The sequence below is a fragment of the Canis aureus genome, chromosome 36, assembly GCF_053574225.1.
Source record: "Canis aureus isolate CA01 chromosome 36, VMU_Caureus_v.1.0, whole genome shotgun sequence".
Taxonomy (NCBI): domain Eukaryota; kingdom Metazoa; phylum Chordata; class Mammalia; order Carnivora; family Canidae; genus Canis; species Canis aureus.
The window spans coordinates 6,091,243-6,106,724 of record NC_135646.1 but is presented as its reverse complement, the minus strand read 5'-3'; the positions used below and the strand labels follow the sequence as shown (position 1 = coordinate 6,106,724).

General features: G+C 48.2%; 1 protein-coding gene across 3 annotated transcripts; it reads left to right on the top strand.

The window, feature by feature from the left end:
* The first annotated feature begins 154 nt into the window (after positions 1 to 154).
* LOC144305737 (C-X-C chemokine receptor type 2) lies at positions 155 to 14,802 on the top strand. 3 transcript variants are annotated; one of them, XM_077884811.1, is made up of 3 exons: positions 155 to 242; positions 5,120 to 5,204; positions 11,564 to 14,802. In XM_077884811.1, the coding sequence occupies exon 3, from the start codon at positions 11,589 to 11,591 to the stop codon at positions 12,663 to 12,665; it is 1,077 nt and encodes a 358-aa protein (XP_077740937.1). In that variant the 5' UTR covers positions 155 to 242; positions 5,120 to 5,204; positions 11,564 to 11,588; the 3' UTR covers positions 12,666 to 14,802. The 3 variants fall into 3 exon arrangements, with proteins under 3 accessions (XP_077740937.1, XP_077740936.1, XP_077740934.1); XM_077884810.1 differs by lacking the exon at positions 155 to 242 and adding an exon at positions 4,700 to 4,924; XM_077884808.1 differs by lacking the exons at positions 155 to 242; positions 5,120 to 5,204 and adding an exon at positions 7,630 to 7,783.
* Positions 14,803 to 15,482: the final 680 nt, after the last annotated feature.

Genomic DNA, 15,482 nt, shown 5'->3' with positions numbered 1-15,482 from the left:
TTGAGGCCCCAAACAGGCATTTGTGCTGTTATCTCCATCCCCTCTGCCTCACACAGTCTGCCAGAGCCTCTGTAGCAGTTGGGCAACCCTGTGGCTCTGACCAGCGCCTGTGGACCGCCTCCTGGGGTCAGGGCCACCCAGAGTTGCATCCCATTACCATTGCATGGAGCAAGAGTTTTGCAACAGCAGTTCCTGCCCTGGAGAGCTGGTGAGAACTTCTCCTTAGCAAAGGCTGCAACAAGGTGAGGGGCAGGGAATGGAGGGAGTGGAGGGGGGCAGGGCTGGGGCCCTGGAGCAATCAGGACAATAGAATCACCCCTACCCTAAAAGACAGCAGTCCCTTCTCGAGGGTCAGAGTTGCTCAGAAACTTTTATCAGGGCAAGGTTCTCGTTATAGTGGAAGACCTCATATTCTAGTGCAACTCCAGAGTAGAGTTCAGGTCCGCCCGAAGAGCTGATGGGAGAGAGGAGACCGAGCAAAAGCCAATGTTCAAAGAGGAGGCAAGATGCTCCTGGAAAAGAACTTATCAGAAGGAAATCGGGGCGGGGGGTGGTGCCCAGGTGGCTCAGATGGCTAAGCATCTGCTTTTGGCTCAGGTCATGATATTAGGGTCCTGGGATCAAACCCCGCATCAGGCTCCCTGCTCAGCGGAGAGTCGGCTTCTCCCTCTCCCTCTGCCCCTCCCCACCCCACTCATGCTCTCTATCTCTCAATTAAATAAATAAAATCTGAAAGAAGACAGAAAGGAAGGAAGGAAGGAAGGAAGGAAGGAAGGAAGGAAGGAAGGAAGAAAGAAAGAAAGAAAGAAAGAAAGAAAGAAAGAAAGAAAGAAAGATAGATAGATAGATCAGGGGCCAGGAATGGAGGAGCTTGACCTCCTCTCCATTCAGGAGGGATGGAAGGACATTGCTGACAACCAGGCTCTAGACTGGTTCAACACTGCCCCCCAAAGAGTCCCCAGCAAGTCCAAGGAAGAGCACCAAAGCTCCACAGAGACACTGGAAGATTAGGGATGCTCTGGCCAAAGGCTCCCCAGTCACCACAGGCCACCCCCAGCAACGCGAGGGCGCCAGTCGTTCAGCAGTGACTCCAGGGCGCCTGTCTAGCACAGCAGCACCAAGAGGAATGCCTGGGAGACACTCCCAACAGACTCCCTCAAATCCCTGGGAGAATTTCATGGGAGGATGATGCCCTGCATGAGCATGGAGAGTCTAAGCCGGTGCAACTTTGGTCACTGCTCTTGATGCGACCTCGTTCGTACACACAGCTGGGGATGCCCTGGGAAATCGGATGTCACTCAGATCCTCCAATGTACACCAGCTCCCCCACTTTGGCAACTCATTTAGTGCTCAAAAGAATTATATGAAGCACCCAGGAGATGCCACACACTGTGATCAATTTGGGGATACAGAGATTTTATGATATATTTGTCATATGTTTATATGTATTATTTTTATTTTTATATATCATCTATATATATTTATTTAAATATTTTTTGATATATATAAAAGATATAAAATCCCTACTTTTGAGAACCTCACAGTGGGGAGGAGGGAGCAGCCAGATGATTACAAATCCTGTAACTGAAGCCACAATAGAGATAAGTCCCCGGGGTGTGGACAGCACAGAGAGAGGGCTGCAGTCCATGGAGGCCCTGACCCCGCTGAATCTTAAAGGAAAGAGGAGAGTTGGCCAGACCAAAAAATACAGGGGAGGGTGTTCCAAGAGGAAGAGAAATGTATGCCAAGCTCTGGGGTTGGGGGGGCCACCAAATAGCTCTTTGGGAACTGCAAGTAGTTCGCTGTGGCCTGTAGTTAAGGGGTCCTGGGGGTGTGGCCTGAAACAAGGCTGGAGATGAACACGAGATCAGATGCAGAGGCACCAGGTACCCAGGTCAGGAGACTGACTCTTTCTGAGGGCAAGGTGGGTCCTCATAGAGTTTTAAAAGGAAAAGAGGGGATCCCTGGGTGGCTCAGCGGTTTAGCACCTGCCTTCAGCCCAGGGTGTGATCCTGGAGACCCGGGATCGAGTCTCACGATCGAGTCCCACGTCGGGCTCCCTGCATGGAATGGAGCCTGCTTCTCCCTCTGCCTGTGTCTCTGCCTCTGTGTGTGTGTGTATGTGTGTGTGTCTCTCAAGAATAATTAAATAAAATCTTTTAAAAATAAATAAATAAATAACTAAATAAATAAATAAATGGAAAAGAGCATACTTTGGGAAGTTTGTCCCAGAAGCAGAGTAGAGGATGGTTTGAGGGGGAAGACTTGAGGCAGAGATCAGTTAGGAGAATAGTTGTGGTGGTGGTGGTGGTGGTACTAACAGCAGTAGCAGACAGTGCCCGATACCATTCTAAGTGCTTAAAAAATATACTCATTTAGGGACACCCGGGGGGCTCAGTCGGTTAAGCGTCTGCCTTGGGCTTGGGTCATGATCCCAGGGCTCCCATGAGCCCCACGTTGGGCTCCCAGCTCAGCAGAGAATCTGCTTCTCCCTCTGCCCTCTGCTCCTCCCTTCTGCTTGGGCTCTCTCTCTTGCTCGCTCTCGCTCTCAAATAAAAAACTTTAAATATAGGCTCATTTAATCCACATGACAACACTATGTAGTAGGTGCTTCATTAGCCCCATCTTACAGACGCTGAAACGGAGACCCCTTGAGACTGAAGGACTTGCCCACGCTCTGCAAGCCAGCTCTGGAATCCACAGCTCTGGCGCGCACATTGCAGTAGTTTAGGCAGGAGAGAATAAAGTGCTGCCTCACACTATCAGTGAAGACGGTGAGGAAGAGATGATTAAGAGAGATGCTAAGGAGATAGCCTTGTGCCAGGGGTGTGTGAGGGGCAGGCGGTTTCCGGTTGGGCAGATGCCCGGCTGGGAGGGTGGGGCCAGAATTCCAAAAGACTGGTTTTCTACCAACTGAGCTTGCAGCACCTGTGGGACCTCAGGGGAAACGCCAAGAGGTGGCTGCATGATGAGCTTGAGCTTCAGAGAGTTTAGGAGGGAAGTTAGACGCAGAAGGTGTGGGGGACCTTGGCACTGATTGGGTGGTCGCTGAAGCCAAGGGGACGGGTGGGAGGGCAGGGAGGGGGGAAGACCAAGGCAGAGCCACCAGAAACATCCAGATTTGAGGAACAAATAGAGAACTAAAGCCACAAAAAGAGATTAAGTCTTAGGAGAAATAAGAAGAGAATGAGGGGATGCCTGGGTGGCTCAGTGGTTGAGCGTCTGCCTTTGGCTCAGAACGGGATCCTGAGGTCCTGGGATCGAGTCCTGCATTGGATCCCCACATGGGGAGTCTGCTTCTCCCTCTGCCTGTATCTTTGCCTCTCTCTCTCTATGTCTCTCATGAACAAATAAATAAAATATTTTTTAGGGGATCCTGGGTGCTTCAGCGGTTTAGCGCAGCTTTCAGCCCAGGGCATGATCCTGCGGTCCTGGGATGGAGTCCCATGTCAGGCTCCCTGCGTGGAGCCTGCTTCTCCCTCTGCCTGTGTCTCTGCCTCTCTCTCTATCTGTGTGTGTGTGTGTGTGTGTGTGTCTGTGTCTCTCATGAATAAGTAAATAAAATCTTTAAAAATATATTTTTAAAAAAAGGAAGAAGAGAATGAGGTCAGTGGAATTAACTGCTGCAGAGGTCAAATGAGACTTTGAACAATAACCATTTCCCTATAAATACAGTAGTTACGAGGCATACAGCAGGTTGGGAGGAAATACTTTAATATAACTAACAAATGTGAGATAATATGAGTAGATAGGGTAACAGGCCCTTTTATTAACCCCAACGGAAGGAGAAATTGATACAGTCTTCTTTTTTAATTGAAGTACAGTCAAAACACAATGTTATATTAAGTTCAGGTACACAACACAGTGATTTGACAATTCTGTACATTATGCCATCCATGCTCACCACCGTAAGCGTAGTCACCAGAAGCTGGTACAGCCTTATTAACATTTAAATGTGCACAGATATGACCCAGCAAAATGATACTTCAGCTACACAATTATACAAGTCCCCAAAGACCTACGTCCAAAGAAGCTTGTAACAAGACTTAAATATTCATCCATGAGGTCATTATTGAATTTATCACGATACGTCGGGTTATTGAAAAGAGTAAGATAAGGGTAAGATTGTACATCGATGCTTTATATGCACCGATGTACAATAGGTCCCTAACAGCGTGTGAGGTGCAGAATGATACAACTAGTTAAATGTCATTTGTTTTAGGGGAAGAAGGAAGGAAAACATGTTGGTGTATGCCTGGGAGAAATTCTGGGAAGACAGACATGAGATAACATGTGAATCTAAGGATGGAAAGGGGTCCTTCCAGTTTGACTTTAGGTGTTTTTGCGGTGCCTCTGTCCTTTACAATATGCATGCTTTGTTTTTATAACATTAAAACCGCTTTATTTAAGAAAAGGGCTTATTGGAGGTCGCGGCCTGAGGTCGTTGTTGGTGAGAGCTGTTTGAGCAGAGCTAGCTACAGGGGGCTGAGGTGTGAACAAGAGGTGACAAGGTGAAAGCAGGTGCTCTCTCCAGAAGCCCACCCGTGAGGAGGGCGCAGGGGGAGTAGTAGCTGGAGGGGTCCTACAGCAGAAGGAGGTGGGAAAGACATGAGCAGGCTCAGAAGAAGAGACAGTGGATGGGGCTGAAGGGCCAGGAGGCAAGACCCTCGAGGCTCTGAGAGGCAATGTGTCCCACAGCCAGTGCCGGAATTCACCGGAAAGAGGAGGGACATTTCTCACGCTGACCCTAGAAGGAAGGAAGAAAGTGTGCAACAAGTGCAGGCAAGTCGTTTACCGGGGGCTGCGGTTGCCTGTATCTTTCTTGTAAAGAAAGAGGAGCAGGTTCAAAATGCTAGGAGACAGAGGTGGACCAAGCACACCTCCACCTTCAGACTGGCAGCCTCCTCCAGCAGCCATTAGACAGGTAGGTGTGAAAAACCCCAGTGCTCATCACAGAATCTCCAGGGGGATCCTTGGCCTGGAGTCAGAGTCCCAGGACAGACCTCATTGCTCCTCGGAGGGAACACCTCCCCGGGTGGGCCTCCAGGAATTCACCCTGGCAACCCCAGGTCAGACATTTTCCTATAAAGTCTGTTTTGCTTTTTCCCCCACCCAACAGCCCTGACTGCTCCCAAGCCCCAAGCCACAGAGGAGGTATCAGTGGCCACGCCAACCACCGCAGCAACTGGAACGTCAAATAGCAGGTAAGTGAGCTGTTCCGTCTCGGGGCCACCAGGGACACATGTCTGATGGAAGTGACTTTGCAACTTCAGTCTCCTCTCTGAGTTCCCTGAGAACTGAGGTGATGAATTGCAGAAACTTAGTGCTAAAGGGAACGAAACCTTCGCCTAGACAACATGACACGAAAGAACTTTCTATAATACTGGGAGTGCTCTCCATCTGCACTGCCCTATAGATATGGCAGCCAATAGTCACAGGTGGCTCTTGAACACTTGAAAGGTGGCTGATAGATCTGAGGAACTACATTTTTGGTTCTATTTTCACTAAATTTAAGTAGCTACGTATGTCTCGTAGCTATCCTACTGGACAGTACAGATCTAGAGCAATTGCCTCATTTCCAATAGAAAGGTCCAGAGAGAATTGAGTAGTCCGAGCTCATCCTGCCATCAACAGAAGAACCAGCCGGTTCTCTATTCACCCCACTATCCATATGTAGGTGGTGGGTGCAGGGGAGATGAAATCAACCTAACAAAAAATCAAGAAGCGGGCCGGCGGGGACATGTCAGATCTGAGCTTCCCTTTCTACACCTTTAATTCCATTGTCTGGGATAGAGGGGTTCCTAACCGAGCTCAGAAAGCCGAGGCTGGGATCCAGCCCCTTGCTACAATGAACAGAATACAGGATCTGAGGTCAGGTAAAAACATCTCTTAAAAACTGAAACCCAGTTCCCTGTGTCACTCTGATGAGGTTGCCTAACTCCCAGGGTTCGGTTTCCTCACCCAGAAAGTGCATACCTCACGACTTTGTTGTGAGGATTAAATATGTATGGATTCTCTTTCTTAAGATTTTCTTTTTGTCATCTCTGTACCCAGCGTGGGGCTCGAACTCACAACCCCAAGATCAAGAGTTGCATGCTCCACCCACTGAGACAGCCAGGTGCCCCTATATGTACAAATTCTGAAAAAACACTTTTCCCAGAAGCTGGACCCTGGTAGGCACCCAGCTTTACAGCTAATGTGACTGTTGTTATTTAGGCCAGAGCAGATACAGATGCACATCGAAGTCAGCTTAGAAAGCAGAACCTCCCCCCCAAAAAAAAAGAAAAGAAAGCAGACCCGCTGCTTTTCCTTCCTTTGGCGGGGGGGGGGGGGGGTTGCAGTAGGAGGCACATGGTGGCACTAATTGATAAACAATATCAGTAATGAAGATCACGACAATAAACGCTAATGTCACGCCTGCTGTACGTCTTAAGGGCTTTCCAGGTAATCCCTCATTCGATCCTCAGCACAACCTGACAAGTTAGAGGCTATCATTGACCTCATTTCACAGATGAGTAAACTGAGACTCAGGAAGGGAAAGTCACCTGCCCAGAGTGGCTGGGCTAGCAGAGTCCTTGACCGCTGCTTTCATGCTCCTCTCTCTAAATATAACGAGGCTCCGGTCTGGTTTTAGCCGCGCCTGGCCAGGAGTCACTGCATTCTTCTCCAGCACGGGAAAGAGAGAAGTGACCAAGAATGTTTGTTCAACAGTTGGACTCCAAGGTTCTTTCCTAGGGATCAGCAGCCTGGCTGAGCCTGTGCGGGCTTGGAGCACTCTGCAGGCCCTGGAGAGCAAGGCGGAGCCAGAGGCAGGGAGGGGGTGAGTGGAGGCATTGTTCGCTAGGGTGGGGGCTTGGGCATCAGTGTTCACTGTCCTGCCTGCGTTTATCCTTTCCACTGTCATCATTAGCAAATGTGACAAAAATATACTTTTAACGTCACTCAACACTGCTTTTGAAAATATGTTTGGATTTGGATAAGATGCGAATTTTTCCCAAAAGGCTTTCTTTCCAAATTAGATGGTCTTGGCTCCAAAGGCAGCAGCCTCTGCAGCCCGGAGCCCAAGGGTACAAGCCAAGGAAGAAGAGAAGTGACCTCAGAGGGACTCCTGGTCAGAGCAGGTGGCTGGGCAGGGAAGTGAAAGATGAGAGAAGTGAGTGCAGCCCCTGGGCGGGTGGTGGTGGTGGTGGTGGTGTTCTCAAAGGGATGTGACCCGGAGAAGCAATCTGTGAGGTTTAAGAGTGAAGGGGGTGGGGACAGGAAGGAGGCATTAGGCCCAGTTCCATCTCTTGTCAGTCTTGCTGAGCTGCTCTCCTGGACGGAGATGTTCAAGAGCAGGAGAGCTGCCGGCTTCGGAGCAGGGGAGCAGCCCAAGGCAGCTGGAGTGAGGGGAGACTCAGACAAGGCAGCTGAGAGCCAGGGGCTGCTGAGACCAGGGCAAAGACGAGAGAAATCCATGCCATCCTGGGCAAACCACTGCCTTTTGTGGGGGCCACACAGTCTGTTCATCTGTGAAATGGAAAGATTGGCTAGAAAACAGCGCAGGTCTCTAACCCATGGGGAACTCTCCCAGTCCATCACATGACTGGTGATCCAAAAACTGACCCGGGAATTAATTATTCAAGCTATCAAAAACATCCAGCACCCTCAGGACTCCACCCCAGAATTAAGCAATCTAATCCACCGCTCACTTCCTCCATTCTATTCTCACCACCACCACCCTGTCAGTCAGGCACATCTGCTCTCCTGGACGAGTCCTACAGGTGAAAGGCCCAGACTCCTGGTAAGTCCTGGAACATCTGCCCTTCTCACCTTCCAGAATATCTCTTGTTTTCTGTCTCCCTTAACACCCAGCATCCATTTATCCCAGACATCTCTCCCCATCCTGGGGTGGGCTTCATTCCTCTTGAGACCTCTCTACCCTGAAGGGAGAGCCTCTGCCCCTCTTCCCTACCCTTCTCTCTGACAACCACTCAGGGCAACTTTCTGCCCACCCCCTTCCCTTCCTGATTCCACCAGCTATCCTGCTTTGTTTGGCTCGGATGGGGACTGAGGAAGGGCCAGACATTGCCTAGTCCCTCCTCCCCTCTATGAAACGCAAATATGCGTGGGTAATATTTATAGAAAGAAAGAATGCTAGAATTGTATTAAAATGACTGCACTTTTTATTGCTGTGGAAAAGATTGACTTCAGTGTTTGGGATCTTGTAAATGTCTCCGTTCTACAGATAATGGTACAGCATTTTCATAAAATTAAATTAGAAGCATCCCATGCATGGAGTTTCTGAGCGGCCGTGAGTCAGTAAGGGTCTGGCCATTTCACTCAATGAGGGAATCTCCCACTTGCTCACCAAGACCATGACCGGGGGGTGCATAGGAGTCAGCCAGCGCAAGGGTGTTTGGCTTATCACTCCTACAAGGGCCGTTTCTTTCATTCTGGGCCTACAGAAAAGCTAAGAGAGCAATGCACAAAACATCAAATGATAGGAATAGATCGTATACAGCCTGACTTCTTGAGCTCTCGAAAACTTCAGCTTACAAATACATTTCACATACGAGGTGTGATTTTTTTTTTCGAAGCAGCTCTGTCTGTAGAGTGGAAGTAGCCTGTGGAGCCGTCCACACCCACATGGAATCCTGACCGCAGCATTCGCAAACTGTGTGACCAGGGGCTGGTTTCTGAGCCTCTCTGTGCCTGTCCTCTCACCTGTGAATGGAGGCTACTCATACCCACCTGTAACCCTCCAGGGAGGTCATGTACCTAGGAGTACAAAGCTGACCTCAGATATGTCAACTCCCTTCCCTTAGTTTCTCCCTTTCACTATCAACATGTCCTCCATAGAGATTGGTAAACTGAGGAACCAACGAGCATCCACAAAGCATTGTCCCCTCCTGGGGGTTAGAGGTCACTGCCCTGGCCCGTTTCTCTTTCCTGACTTCTCTACCTCCTGCCCTGACTTGCAGGGTCTCCCGCTGGACCCTCAGGCTGATGCTTCGTGCCCATGTACTTCATAGCTGAGCACTAGATTATCCAGGACTAGAGCTTTTCAGGGAAGTATCACAGCTGCTGCTGTCTGCTGATAGGGCAGTTTCGGCCGCCACCCCAGCCTCGCCTTCCCGCGGTCATTGCTCATACCAATGGGGTTCTCCTCTCTTTGGTCACAAGCTCTCTGTCCCATCATGCTCTGCACCCGCTCTCAAAAGTGAGCCTTCTTTTAGATCATTTCTTCCCTTGAGAGCATCTCTGATCATCTGTTCCCAGAGGCGACCCGCCCTTGACCTTGTAACTTCACTGGACATAACCCTGGGATAAACATCCTCTTGACCATGGGACTGCAGAACTAGTGACTTGTCGCAGGTCTTACCAACAACACTGGCTGAGCCAGTTGTACTACAGCCTCTCCCACCATCGCCTTATCCTCCTGGCTAGACAGGGTTCCCCCCTTCCCCACCCAACCCCACCCCCGAAACAGATCTTTCTAGATTCACAGACTGATGGAGTCTGCTCTATCTGTGGTCCCTACGGGCTGAGAAGCTGATTTAACTGGCCCCCATCACCTAGACTAAGGGTTCCATCCCTCTAGGGGAAAGGCCATTACTTTCACAGTTTCTCCTAAGTGGACTCCGCTTTCTTCTTTGCTATATGTCATCAACAGTGACAGACTTTCTTCTGCTAAAGAGAAAAGCTTCTCAGGAGTTTTGTTGTTGATGTTGGTTGTTTACTATCTGTATTTTTAAAGATTTTATTTATTTATTCACGAGAGATACACAGAGAGAGAGGCAGAGTCACAGGCAGAGGGAGAAGCAAGCTCCCCATGGGGGGACCCTGAGGCAGGAGTCGATCCCAGGACCCCGGGATCTTGACCTAAGCCAAAGGCAGCCGCTCAACCACTGAGCCACCCAGGCACCCCAGGATGAAGGCTTTTATGTCTGGCTTTTTTTTTCCTTGAAAGAATGTTTTCAAGGTTCATCCTCGTTATGGCATATATCAGTACTTCGTTCCTTTTGTTGGTTGAATAGTCCATTGTGGGTGCATACCTCTATTTGTTTATTCATTTATTGGTTGATGCACATTTGCATTGTTTCCACTTTTTGACTATGATGCTGCTATGAACATTTGTGTACAAGCTTTCGTGTGGACGTAGGTTTTCAATTCTCTTGCATACATATCTAGAAGTGAAATTGCTGGGTCATTAGTAACTATGTTTAACTTTCTGAACAACTGCCAAACTGTTCTCCAAAGTAGTAGCTGCACCTTGTTACATCCACACTCATGATGGATGAGGGGTCCGATGCTCCACATCCCTGTCAACATCATTACTGTCCATCTTGGTTTGTGACAATGATCCTATCATAGAGTGTTGAAGTAATCTGGAACTGTTTTACTTTATATTTTTCTCTTTAACACTAGCTCCATGTTGAGGTGGGTTACAGACTGGCATAGGGTCCCAGGATGGACATACCTTGTTATAAAGAAATGGCACGATGGTGACATATCTTGTGGTTCAAAAGGAACCAATCTGGTTTACCTTAATTTACTTCCTCTTTGGAAACTTAGTTAATATTTTAGAGTGACAGCAGCTTCCCCAGAAGCAGCCTTTGGGCTATCCCCATAACGAGGGCAAAGCCAACAGAAGTGGGTCTACCTGGGGGTAGCCTGGAGGTCCTGGGGAGTCAGGGATGGATGAAGGCACTCACTGGCAGGGCAGAAAGTGTCCCCACCAGAACTGAAAAGCCACTAAAACAAGGGTAGGGTTTCTCCCCCTGTCTTCTCTGCTTCCTGCTGCCTCTCCTCCTAGGGCTGGAAGCACACTGGCTTTCTATGCTCACCTCCTCATGGCAGGACGTGGCCGCTCCAAGGTCCCAAGACAGTCCATTATATTTCTATGCACTTGAGGAATCAGTCAGCCACCTGCTTAGGATTTTTAAAATATTTTTTTCAAACTGCACAAATATTCCCGCAGTGGGTCTCCTGCATCCTGAAAGAAAAATGCTGGGCTGTAAGTAAGCTCTCTTCTTGCTCGGGTATCCTATACCTCTATGCTGTTACTGCTCAATCTGTCTTCCCACATACTTCTTTATGACTTTCAGAAAGTTGGAAAAAGGGACTCCCCCTTCAGCTTTGTGGTTAAGCCTCGATCTTTTTCTAGCAGTCAAACCCAATTGATTGCCTGCTTAATCCCCCACATCAAGAACTGAATAGCACCTCATATTTCTGACATTAAATTCAGCCTCAACAGCCAGAGATGTTTACCACTGAAGAACCCAAGACATGTTCTGTAGAGATTGCTTGAAGGGAGGTTTCAACAATGTTTCAGGGGATGGTGATGTCATGGAAAGTGCTCAGAACCCCTCTGGCTTTGAAGGGAACTGTGTGCTTCGTGTAGTGCACCATTTATCCCTAAATATGGCTCATAATCTAGAGCCACGACCATCTCCTAATGTGAAAGTTGCTTCCATGTAACACATAAGCAAGGCAGAGGATCCCGTCTGAGGTTCATGGACCAACAGGCTAGAATCTGGGGAGACGTTATTGTGCAGTAACTCTCATCTCTCTTCTCTAGGCCAGGATTTAAGCTTCCCTCCAATATGGAATACATTAACTGGGATAATTACAGCCTGGAGGATCTCTTCGGTGATATTGATAATTACACTTACAACACGGAGATGCCCATAATTCCAGCAGACTCTGCCCCATGCAGGCCAGAATCTCTGGACATCAACAAGTATGCTGTGGTTGTCATCTATGTCCTGGTCTTTGTGCTGAACCTGCTGGGAAACTCCCTAGTCATAATGGTTGTCTTATACAGTCGGGTCAGTCACTCTGTCACCGACGTCTATCTGCTGAACCTGGCCATAGCTGACCTGCTCTTTGCCTTGACCTTGCCTATCTGGGCTGTCTCCAAGGTAAAGGGTTGGATCTTTGGCACACCCCTGTGCAAGATCGTCTCGCTCCTGAAGGAAGTCAACTTCTACAGCAGCATCCTGCTGCTGGCCTGCATCAGCATGGACCGCTACCTGGCCATTGTCCATGCCACACGCACGCTGACCCAGAAGAGGCACTGGGTCAAGTTCATATGCTTAGGCATCTGGGCCCTGTCCCTCATCCTGTCCCTGCCCATCTTCGTCTTCCGCAGGGCCATCAATCCCCCCTACTCCAGCCCAGTCTGCTACGAGGACATGGGTGCCAATACAACAAAATTGCGGATAGTGATGCGGGCCCTGCCCCAGACCTTTGGCTTCATCGTGCCCCTGATGATCATGCTGTTCTGCTATGGGCTCACCCTGCGCACGCTGTTTGAGGCCCACATGGGGCAGAAGCACCGGGCCATGCGGGTCATCTTTGCTGTCGTGCTCGTCTTCCTGCTCTGCTGGCTGCCCTACAACCTGGTTCTGGTCGCAGACACCCTCATGAGGCTCCAGGCCATTAAGGAGACCTGTCAGCGCCGCAATGACATTGGCCGTGCCCTGGATGCCACCGAGATTCTGGGCTTCTTCCACAGCTGCCTTAATCCCCTCATCTATGCCTTCATTGGCCAGAAGTTTCGCCATGGACTCCTCAAGATCATGGCCTTCCATGGGCTCATCAGCAAAGAGTACCTGCCCAAGGACAGCAGGCCTTCCTTTGTTGGCTCTTCTTCAGCGAACACTTCTACTACTTTCTAAGCACCCCCTGCCCCGGTTGCAGTCCCTCAGGGCTCTCCCTCGCCATCAGCATCCCGTTCCAAACCTCATGTCCACTGGCTGTTCACAGTCTCTGTGTCAAGGCAGCTCCCAGCTGTGGTTCCAGGGAGTTGCTGGGGCCACGTCCTTTTCAGGCCCATTGTATGGTTTAGGGAGCCTGCCCTGCTGCCCCACCCCTTACTATAGCTACAGTGTCAGCTGCTAGAGCTCACTGAGCCCACAGCACTCTGTTCTCTGAGGCAGCTAAAGATGTTTAAAAGATATCCTTTTAAATGACACCAGAAAGTTCCTACCATTGGGAGCCTTTAGTGGCAAGCGACATTAGTAGCTGCCCCAACTCTCCCTTTCTTGCTTGCCAGCAAAGCCCTCCTCCCTTGAGAGAGGCTGAAAAGGACAGGTACTCACTTCTAAAGACTCCCTTAAGCTAGGAGTGGCCCTGTCATTCACTTCTGACTGCTGAACTTTCAGGACAATGGTGTGCTGGGAAACCACTCTACTGGGGGAAAGAAATCTTGGTCTGTAGCATTTGCCAGGTGGCCTGGTGTAAATGCCCCCACCACGGTGATTTCAAGGGTTTTCAAGTGTTTGGCAACCAGCTCACAAAAATCTAGGAAATGTAATGAGCTGCTTTCACAAGCAGGTACAAACTGGCTTCAGCACACCATTGCTTAAGAGGAAGTCTACTGGGGCCAGGGACTCCTGGGAAATACTCCTGATTGAAAAGAGAAACGCATACAAACACACACACACACACACACACACACACACACATCCTTGTTTCATTCTTGCCTTTGAATATGGTTGTAGGATACGATGTGACAGAGAAGTAACAAGTGTGCTCAACACACTGAGGCAGATGGAGTGGATGAGGACAAAGAGCCCAGAAGGAAACCTAAGCATAAATGGTCAAATGATTTTCAACAAGGGGCACCAAGATTATTCAATGGGGAGAGGATAGTCGTTCAACAAATGGTGTTGGGCAAAGTAGCTATCCACACACACAGGAACGAACTTGGTCCCTTTCCTTACACAACAGTTAACTCAAAATGGGTCAAAGACCTACACATGAGAACTTTAACTATAAAACTTTTAATAGAAATGTAGAAGAAAAGTTTTATAACATTGATTTGGCAACGATTCCTTGGATATGACACCAAGCAAAGAATAAACAGAGAACTGGATTTCATGAAAGTCAAAAGCTTTTGTGCATCAAAGGACACTATCAACAGAGTGGAAAGGAAAATCACAGAATGGGAGAAAATATTTGTAAATCATATATTTTATACAGTTTACAATCCACAATATACAAAGAATTGCTACAATTCAACAACAATAAAGACAGATAATAACAAGTGTCAGTAACATTATGGAAAACGTGGTGGGACCCTTGTGCACTCTTGGTGGAAATGTAAAATGGTGCAGCCACCATGGAAAACAATGTCTCAAAAGATTAAACATAGAATTACTATATGATTCCAGAAATTCCATGTCTAAGTATATTCCAAAAAAAACTGAAAGCAGAGACTCAAAGGGATGTTGGTACACTAATGTTTATAGCAGCATTATTCACAATTGCCAACAGGTGAAAACAACCCAATGTCCATCAAAGGATGATGAACAAACAAAATGTGGGATATACATACAATGGAATATTGTTCAGTCTTAAAAATGAATGAAATTCTGGATGGATGGATGGATGAATAAACCCTGAAAACAGTATATCAAGTGAAAGAAGCCAGAAAAAAAATAGTGTATGATTACACTTACTTGAAGTACCTCCAATAGTCAAGTTCATAGAGACACGAAGTAAAACAGTGGCTCCCAGGGACTGGACAGAGGGGGGAAATGGGAAGTAATTGTTTAATGGGTGCACAATTCAGCTGGGGGCGATGAAAAGTTTCTGGAGATGGATGGGGTGATCACTGCACAACACTGTGAATGTGTTTAATGCCACTAAACTGTACAGTTAAAGATGGTAAAAATGGTAAATTTTATGTTGCGCATATCCTAGTACAATGAAAAAAAAAGACAATTTTTAGCAACTGAAGTAACTGTGGAACCATCTACCTATAACTTCTTGTTCAGGGGGGATAATTAAATGTCTTTTGTTTTTTTCTTTTTTTGTGTGTAAGCCACTTTGAGTTGCGTATTTCATTACTTACCACAAAAAGCACCCAAACTGCTACAGAGAAGTCAGGCAAGGGTGAACAGAGGTCCCGAATGTACGTTTATTTACAATAAATAAATCTCTTTGCTGTTTATTGAGTACTCAGAGAGAAGGACTGAAGTCGAGAGAGAGCCCAGCCTTTCTACCTCCTTCATCCCCAGCCCAAGCCTGTTACCACTGGCCATGTATTATGGACCGCTGGGTCCCAGGATCATCTAGTGCTTCTTGTGTCTTTGGGTGAAATCATAGTCAACAGTGTCAAGGGTGGGATTAGAAGGTTCAACGTGTTTACCAAATCAGCAGGATTGGGGAGCAGGACATCAGAGAGCTCTGCTGAGCTCAACCAGCAACCCCTACTTTGAGTCTTCACTCTCTTCTCTCTCCCATGCAAAATTCTCTCTCTCTCTCTCTCTCTCTCACACACACACACACACACACACACACAGCCCATCATTCAGGATTGACAAAAGCACACCTTGCAGAATAGGGAAATGATTTCCACACAAAACAAACGATTTGACTCATTGCTTGGACAGTATTTACTAAGGGCCTGCCATCCCAGGGCTCCTGTTCACAGGCCTCTTCCCTGCAGGGGCTTTGACAGGAGGGGGTTGGGCTCTGAGCAGCCTATT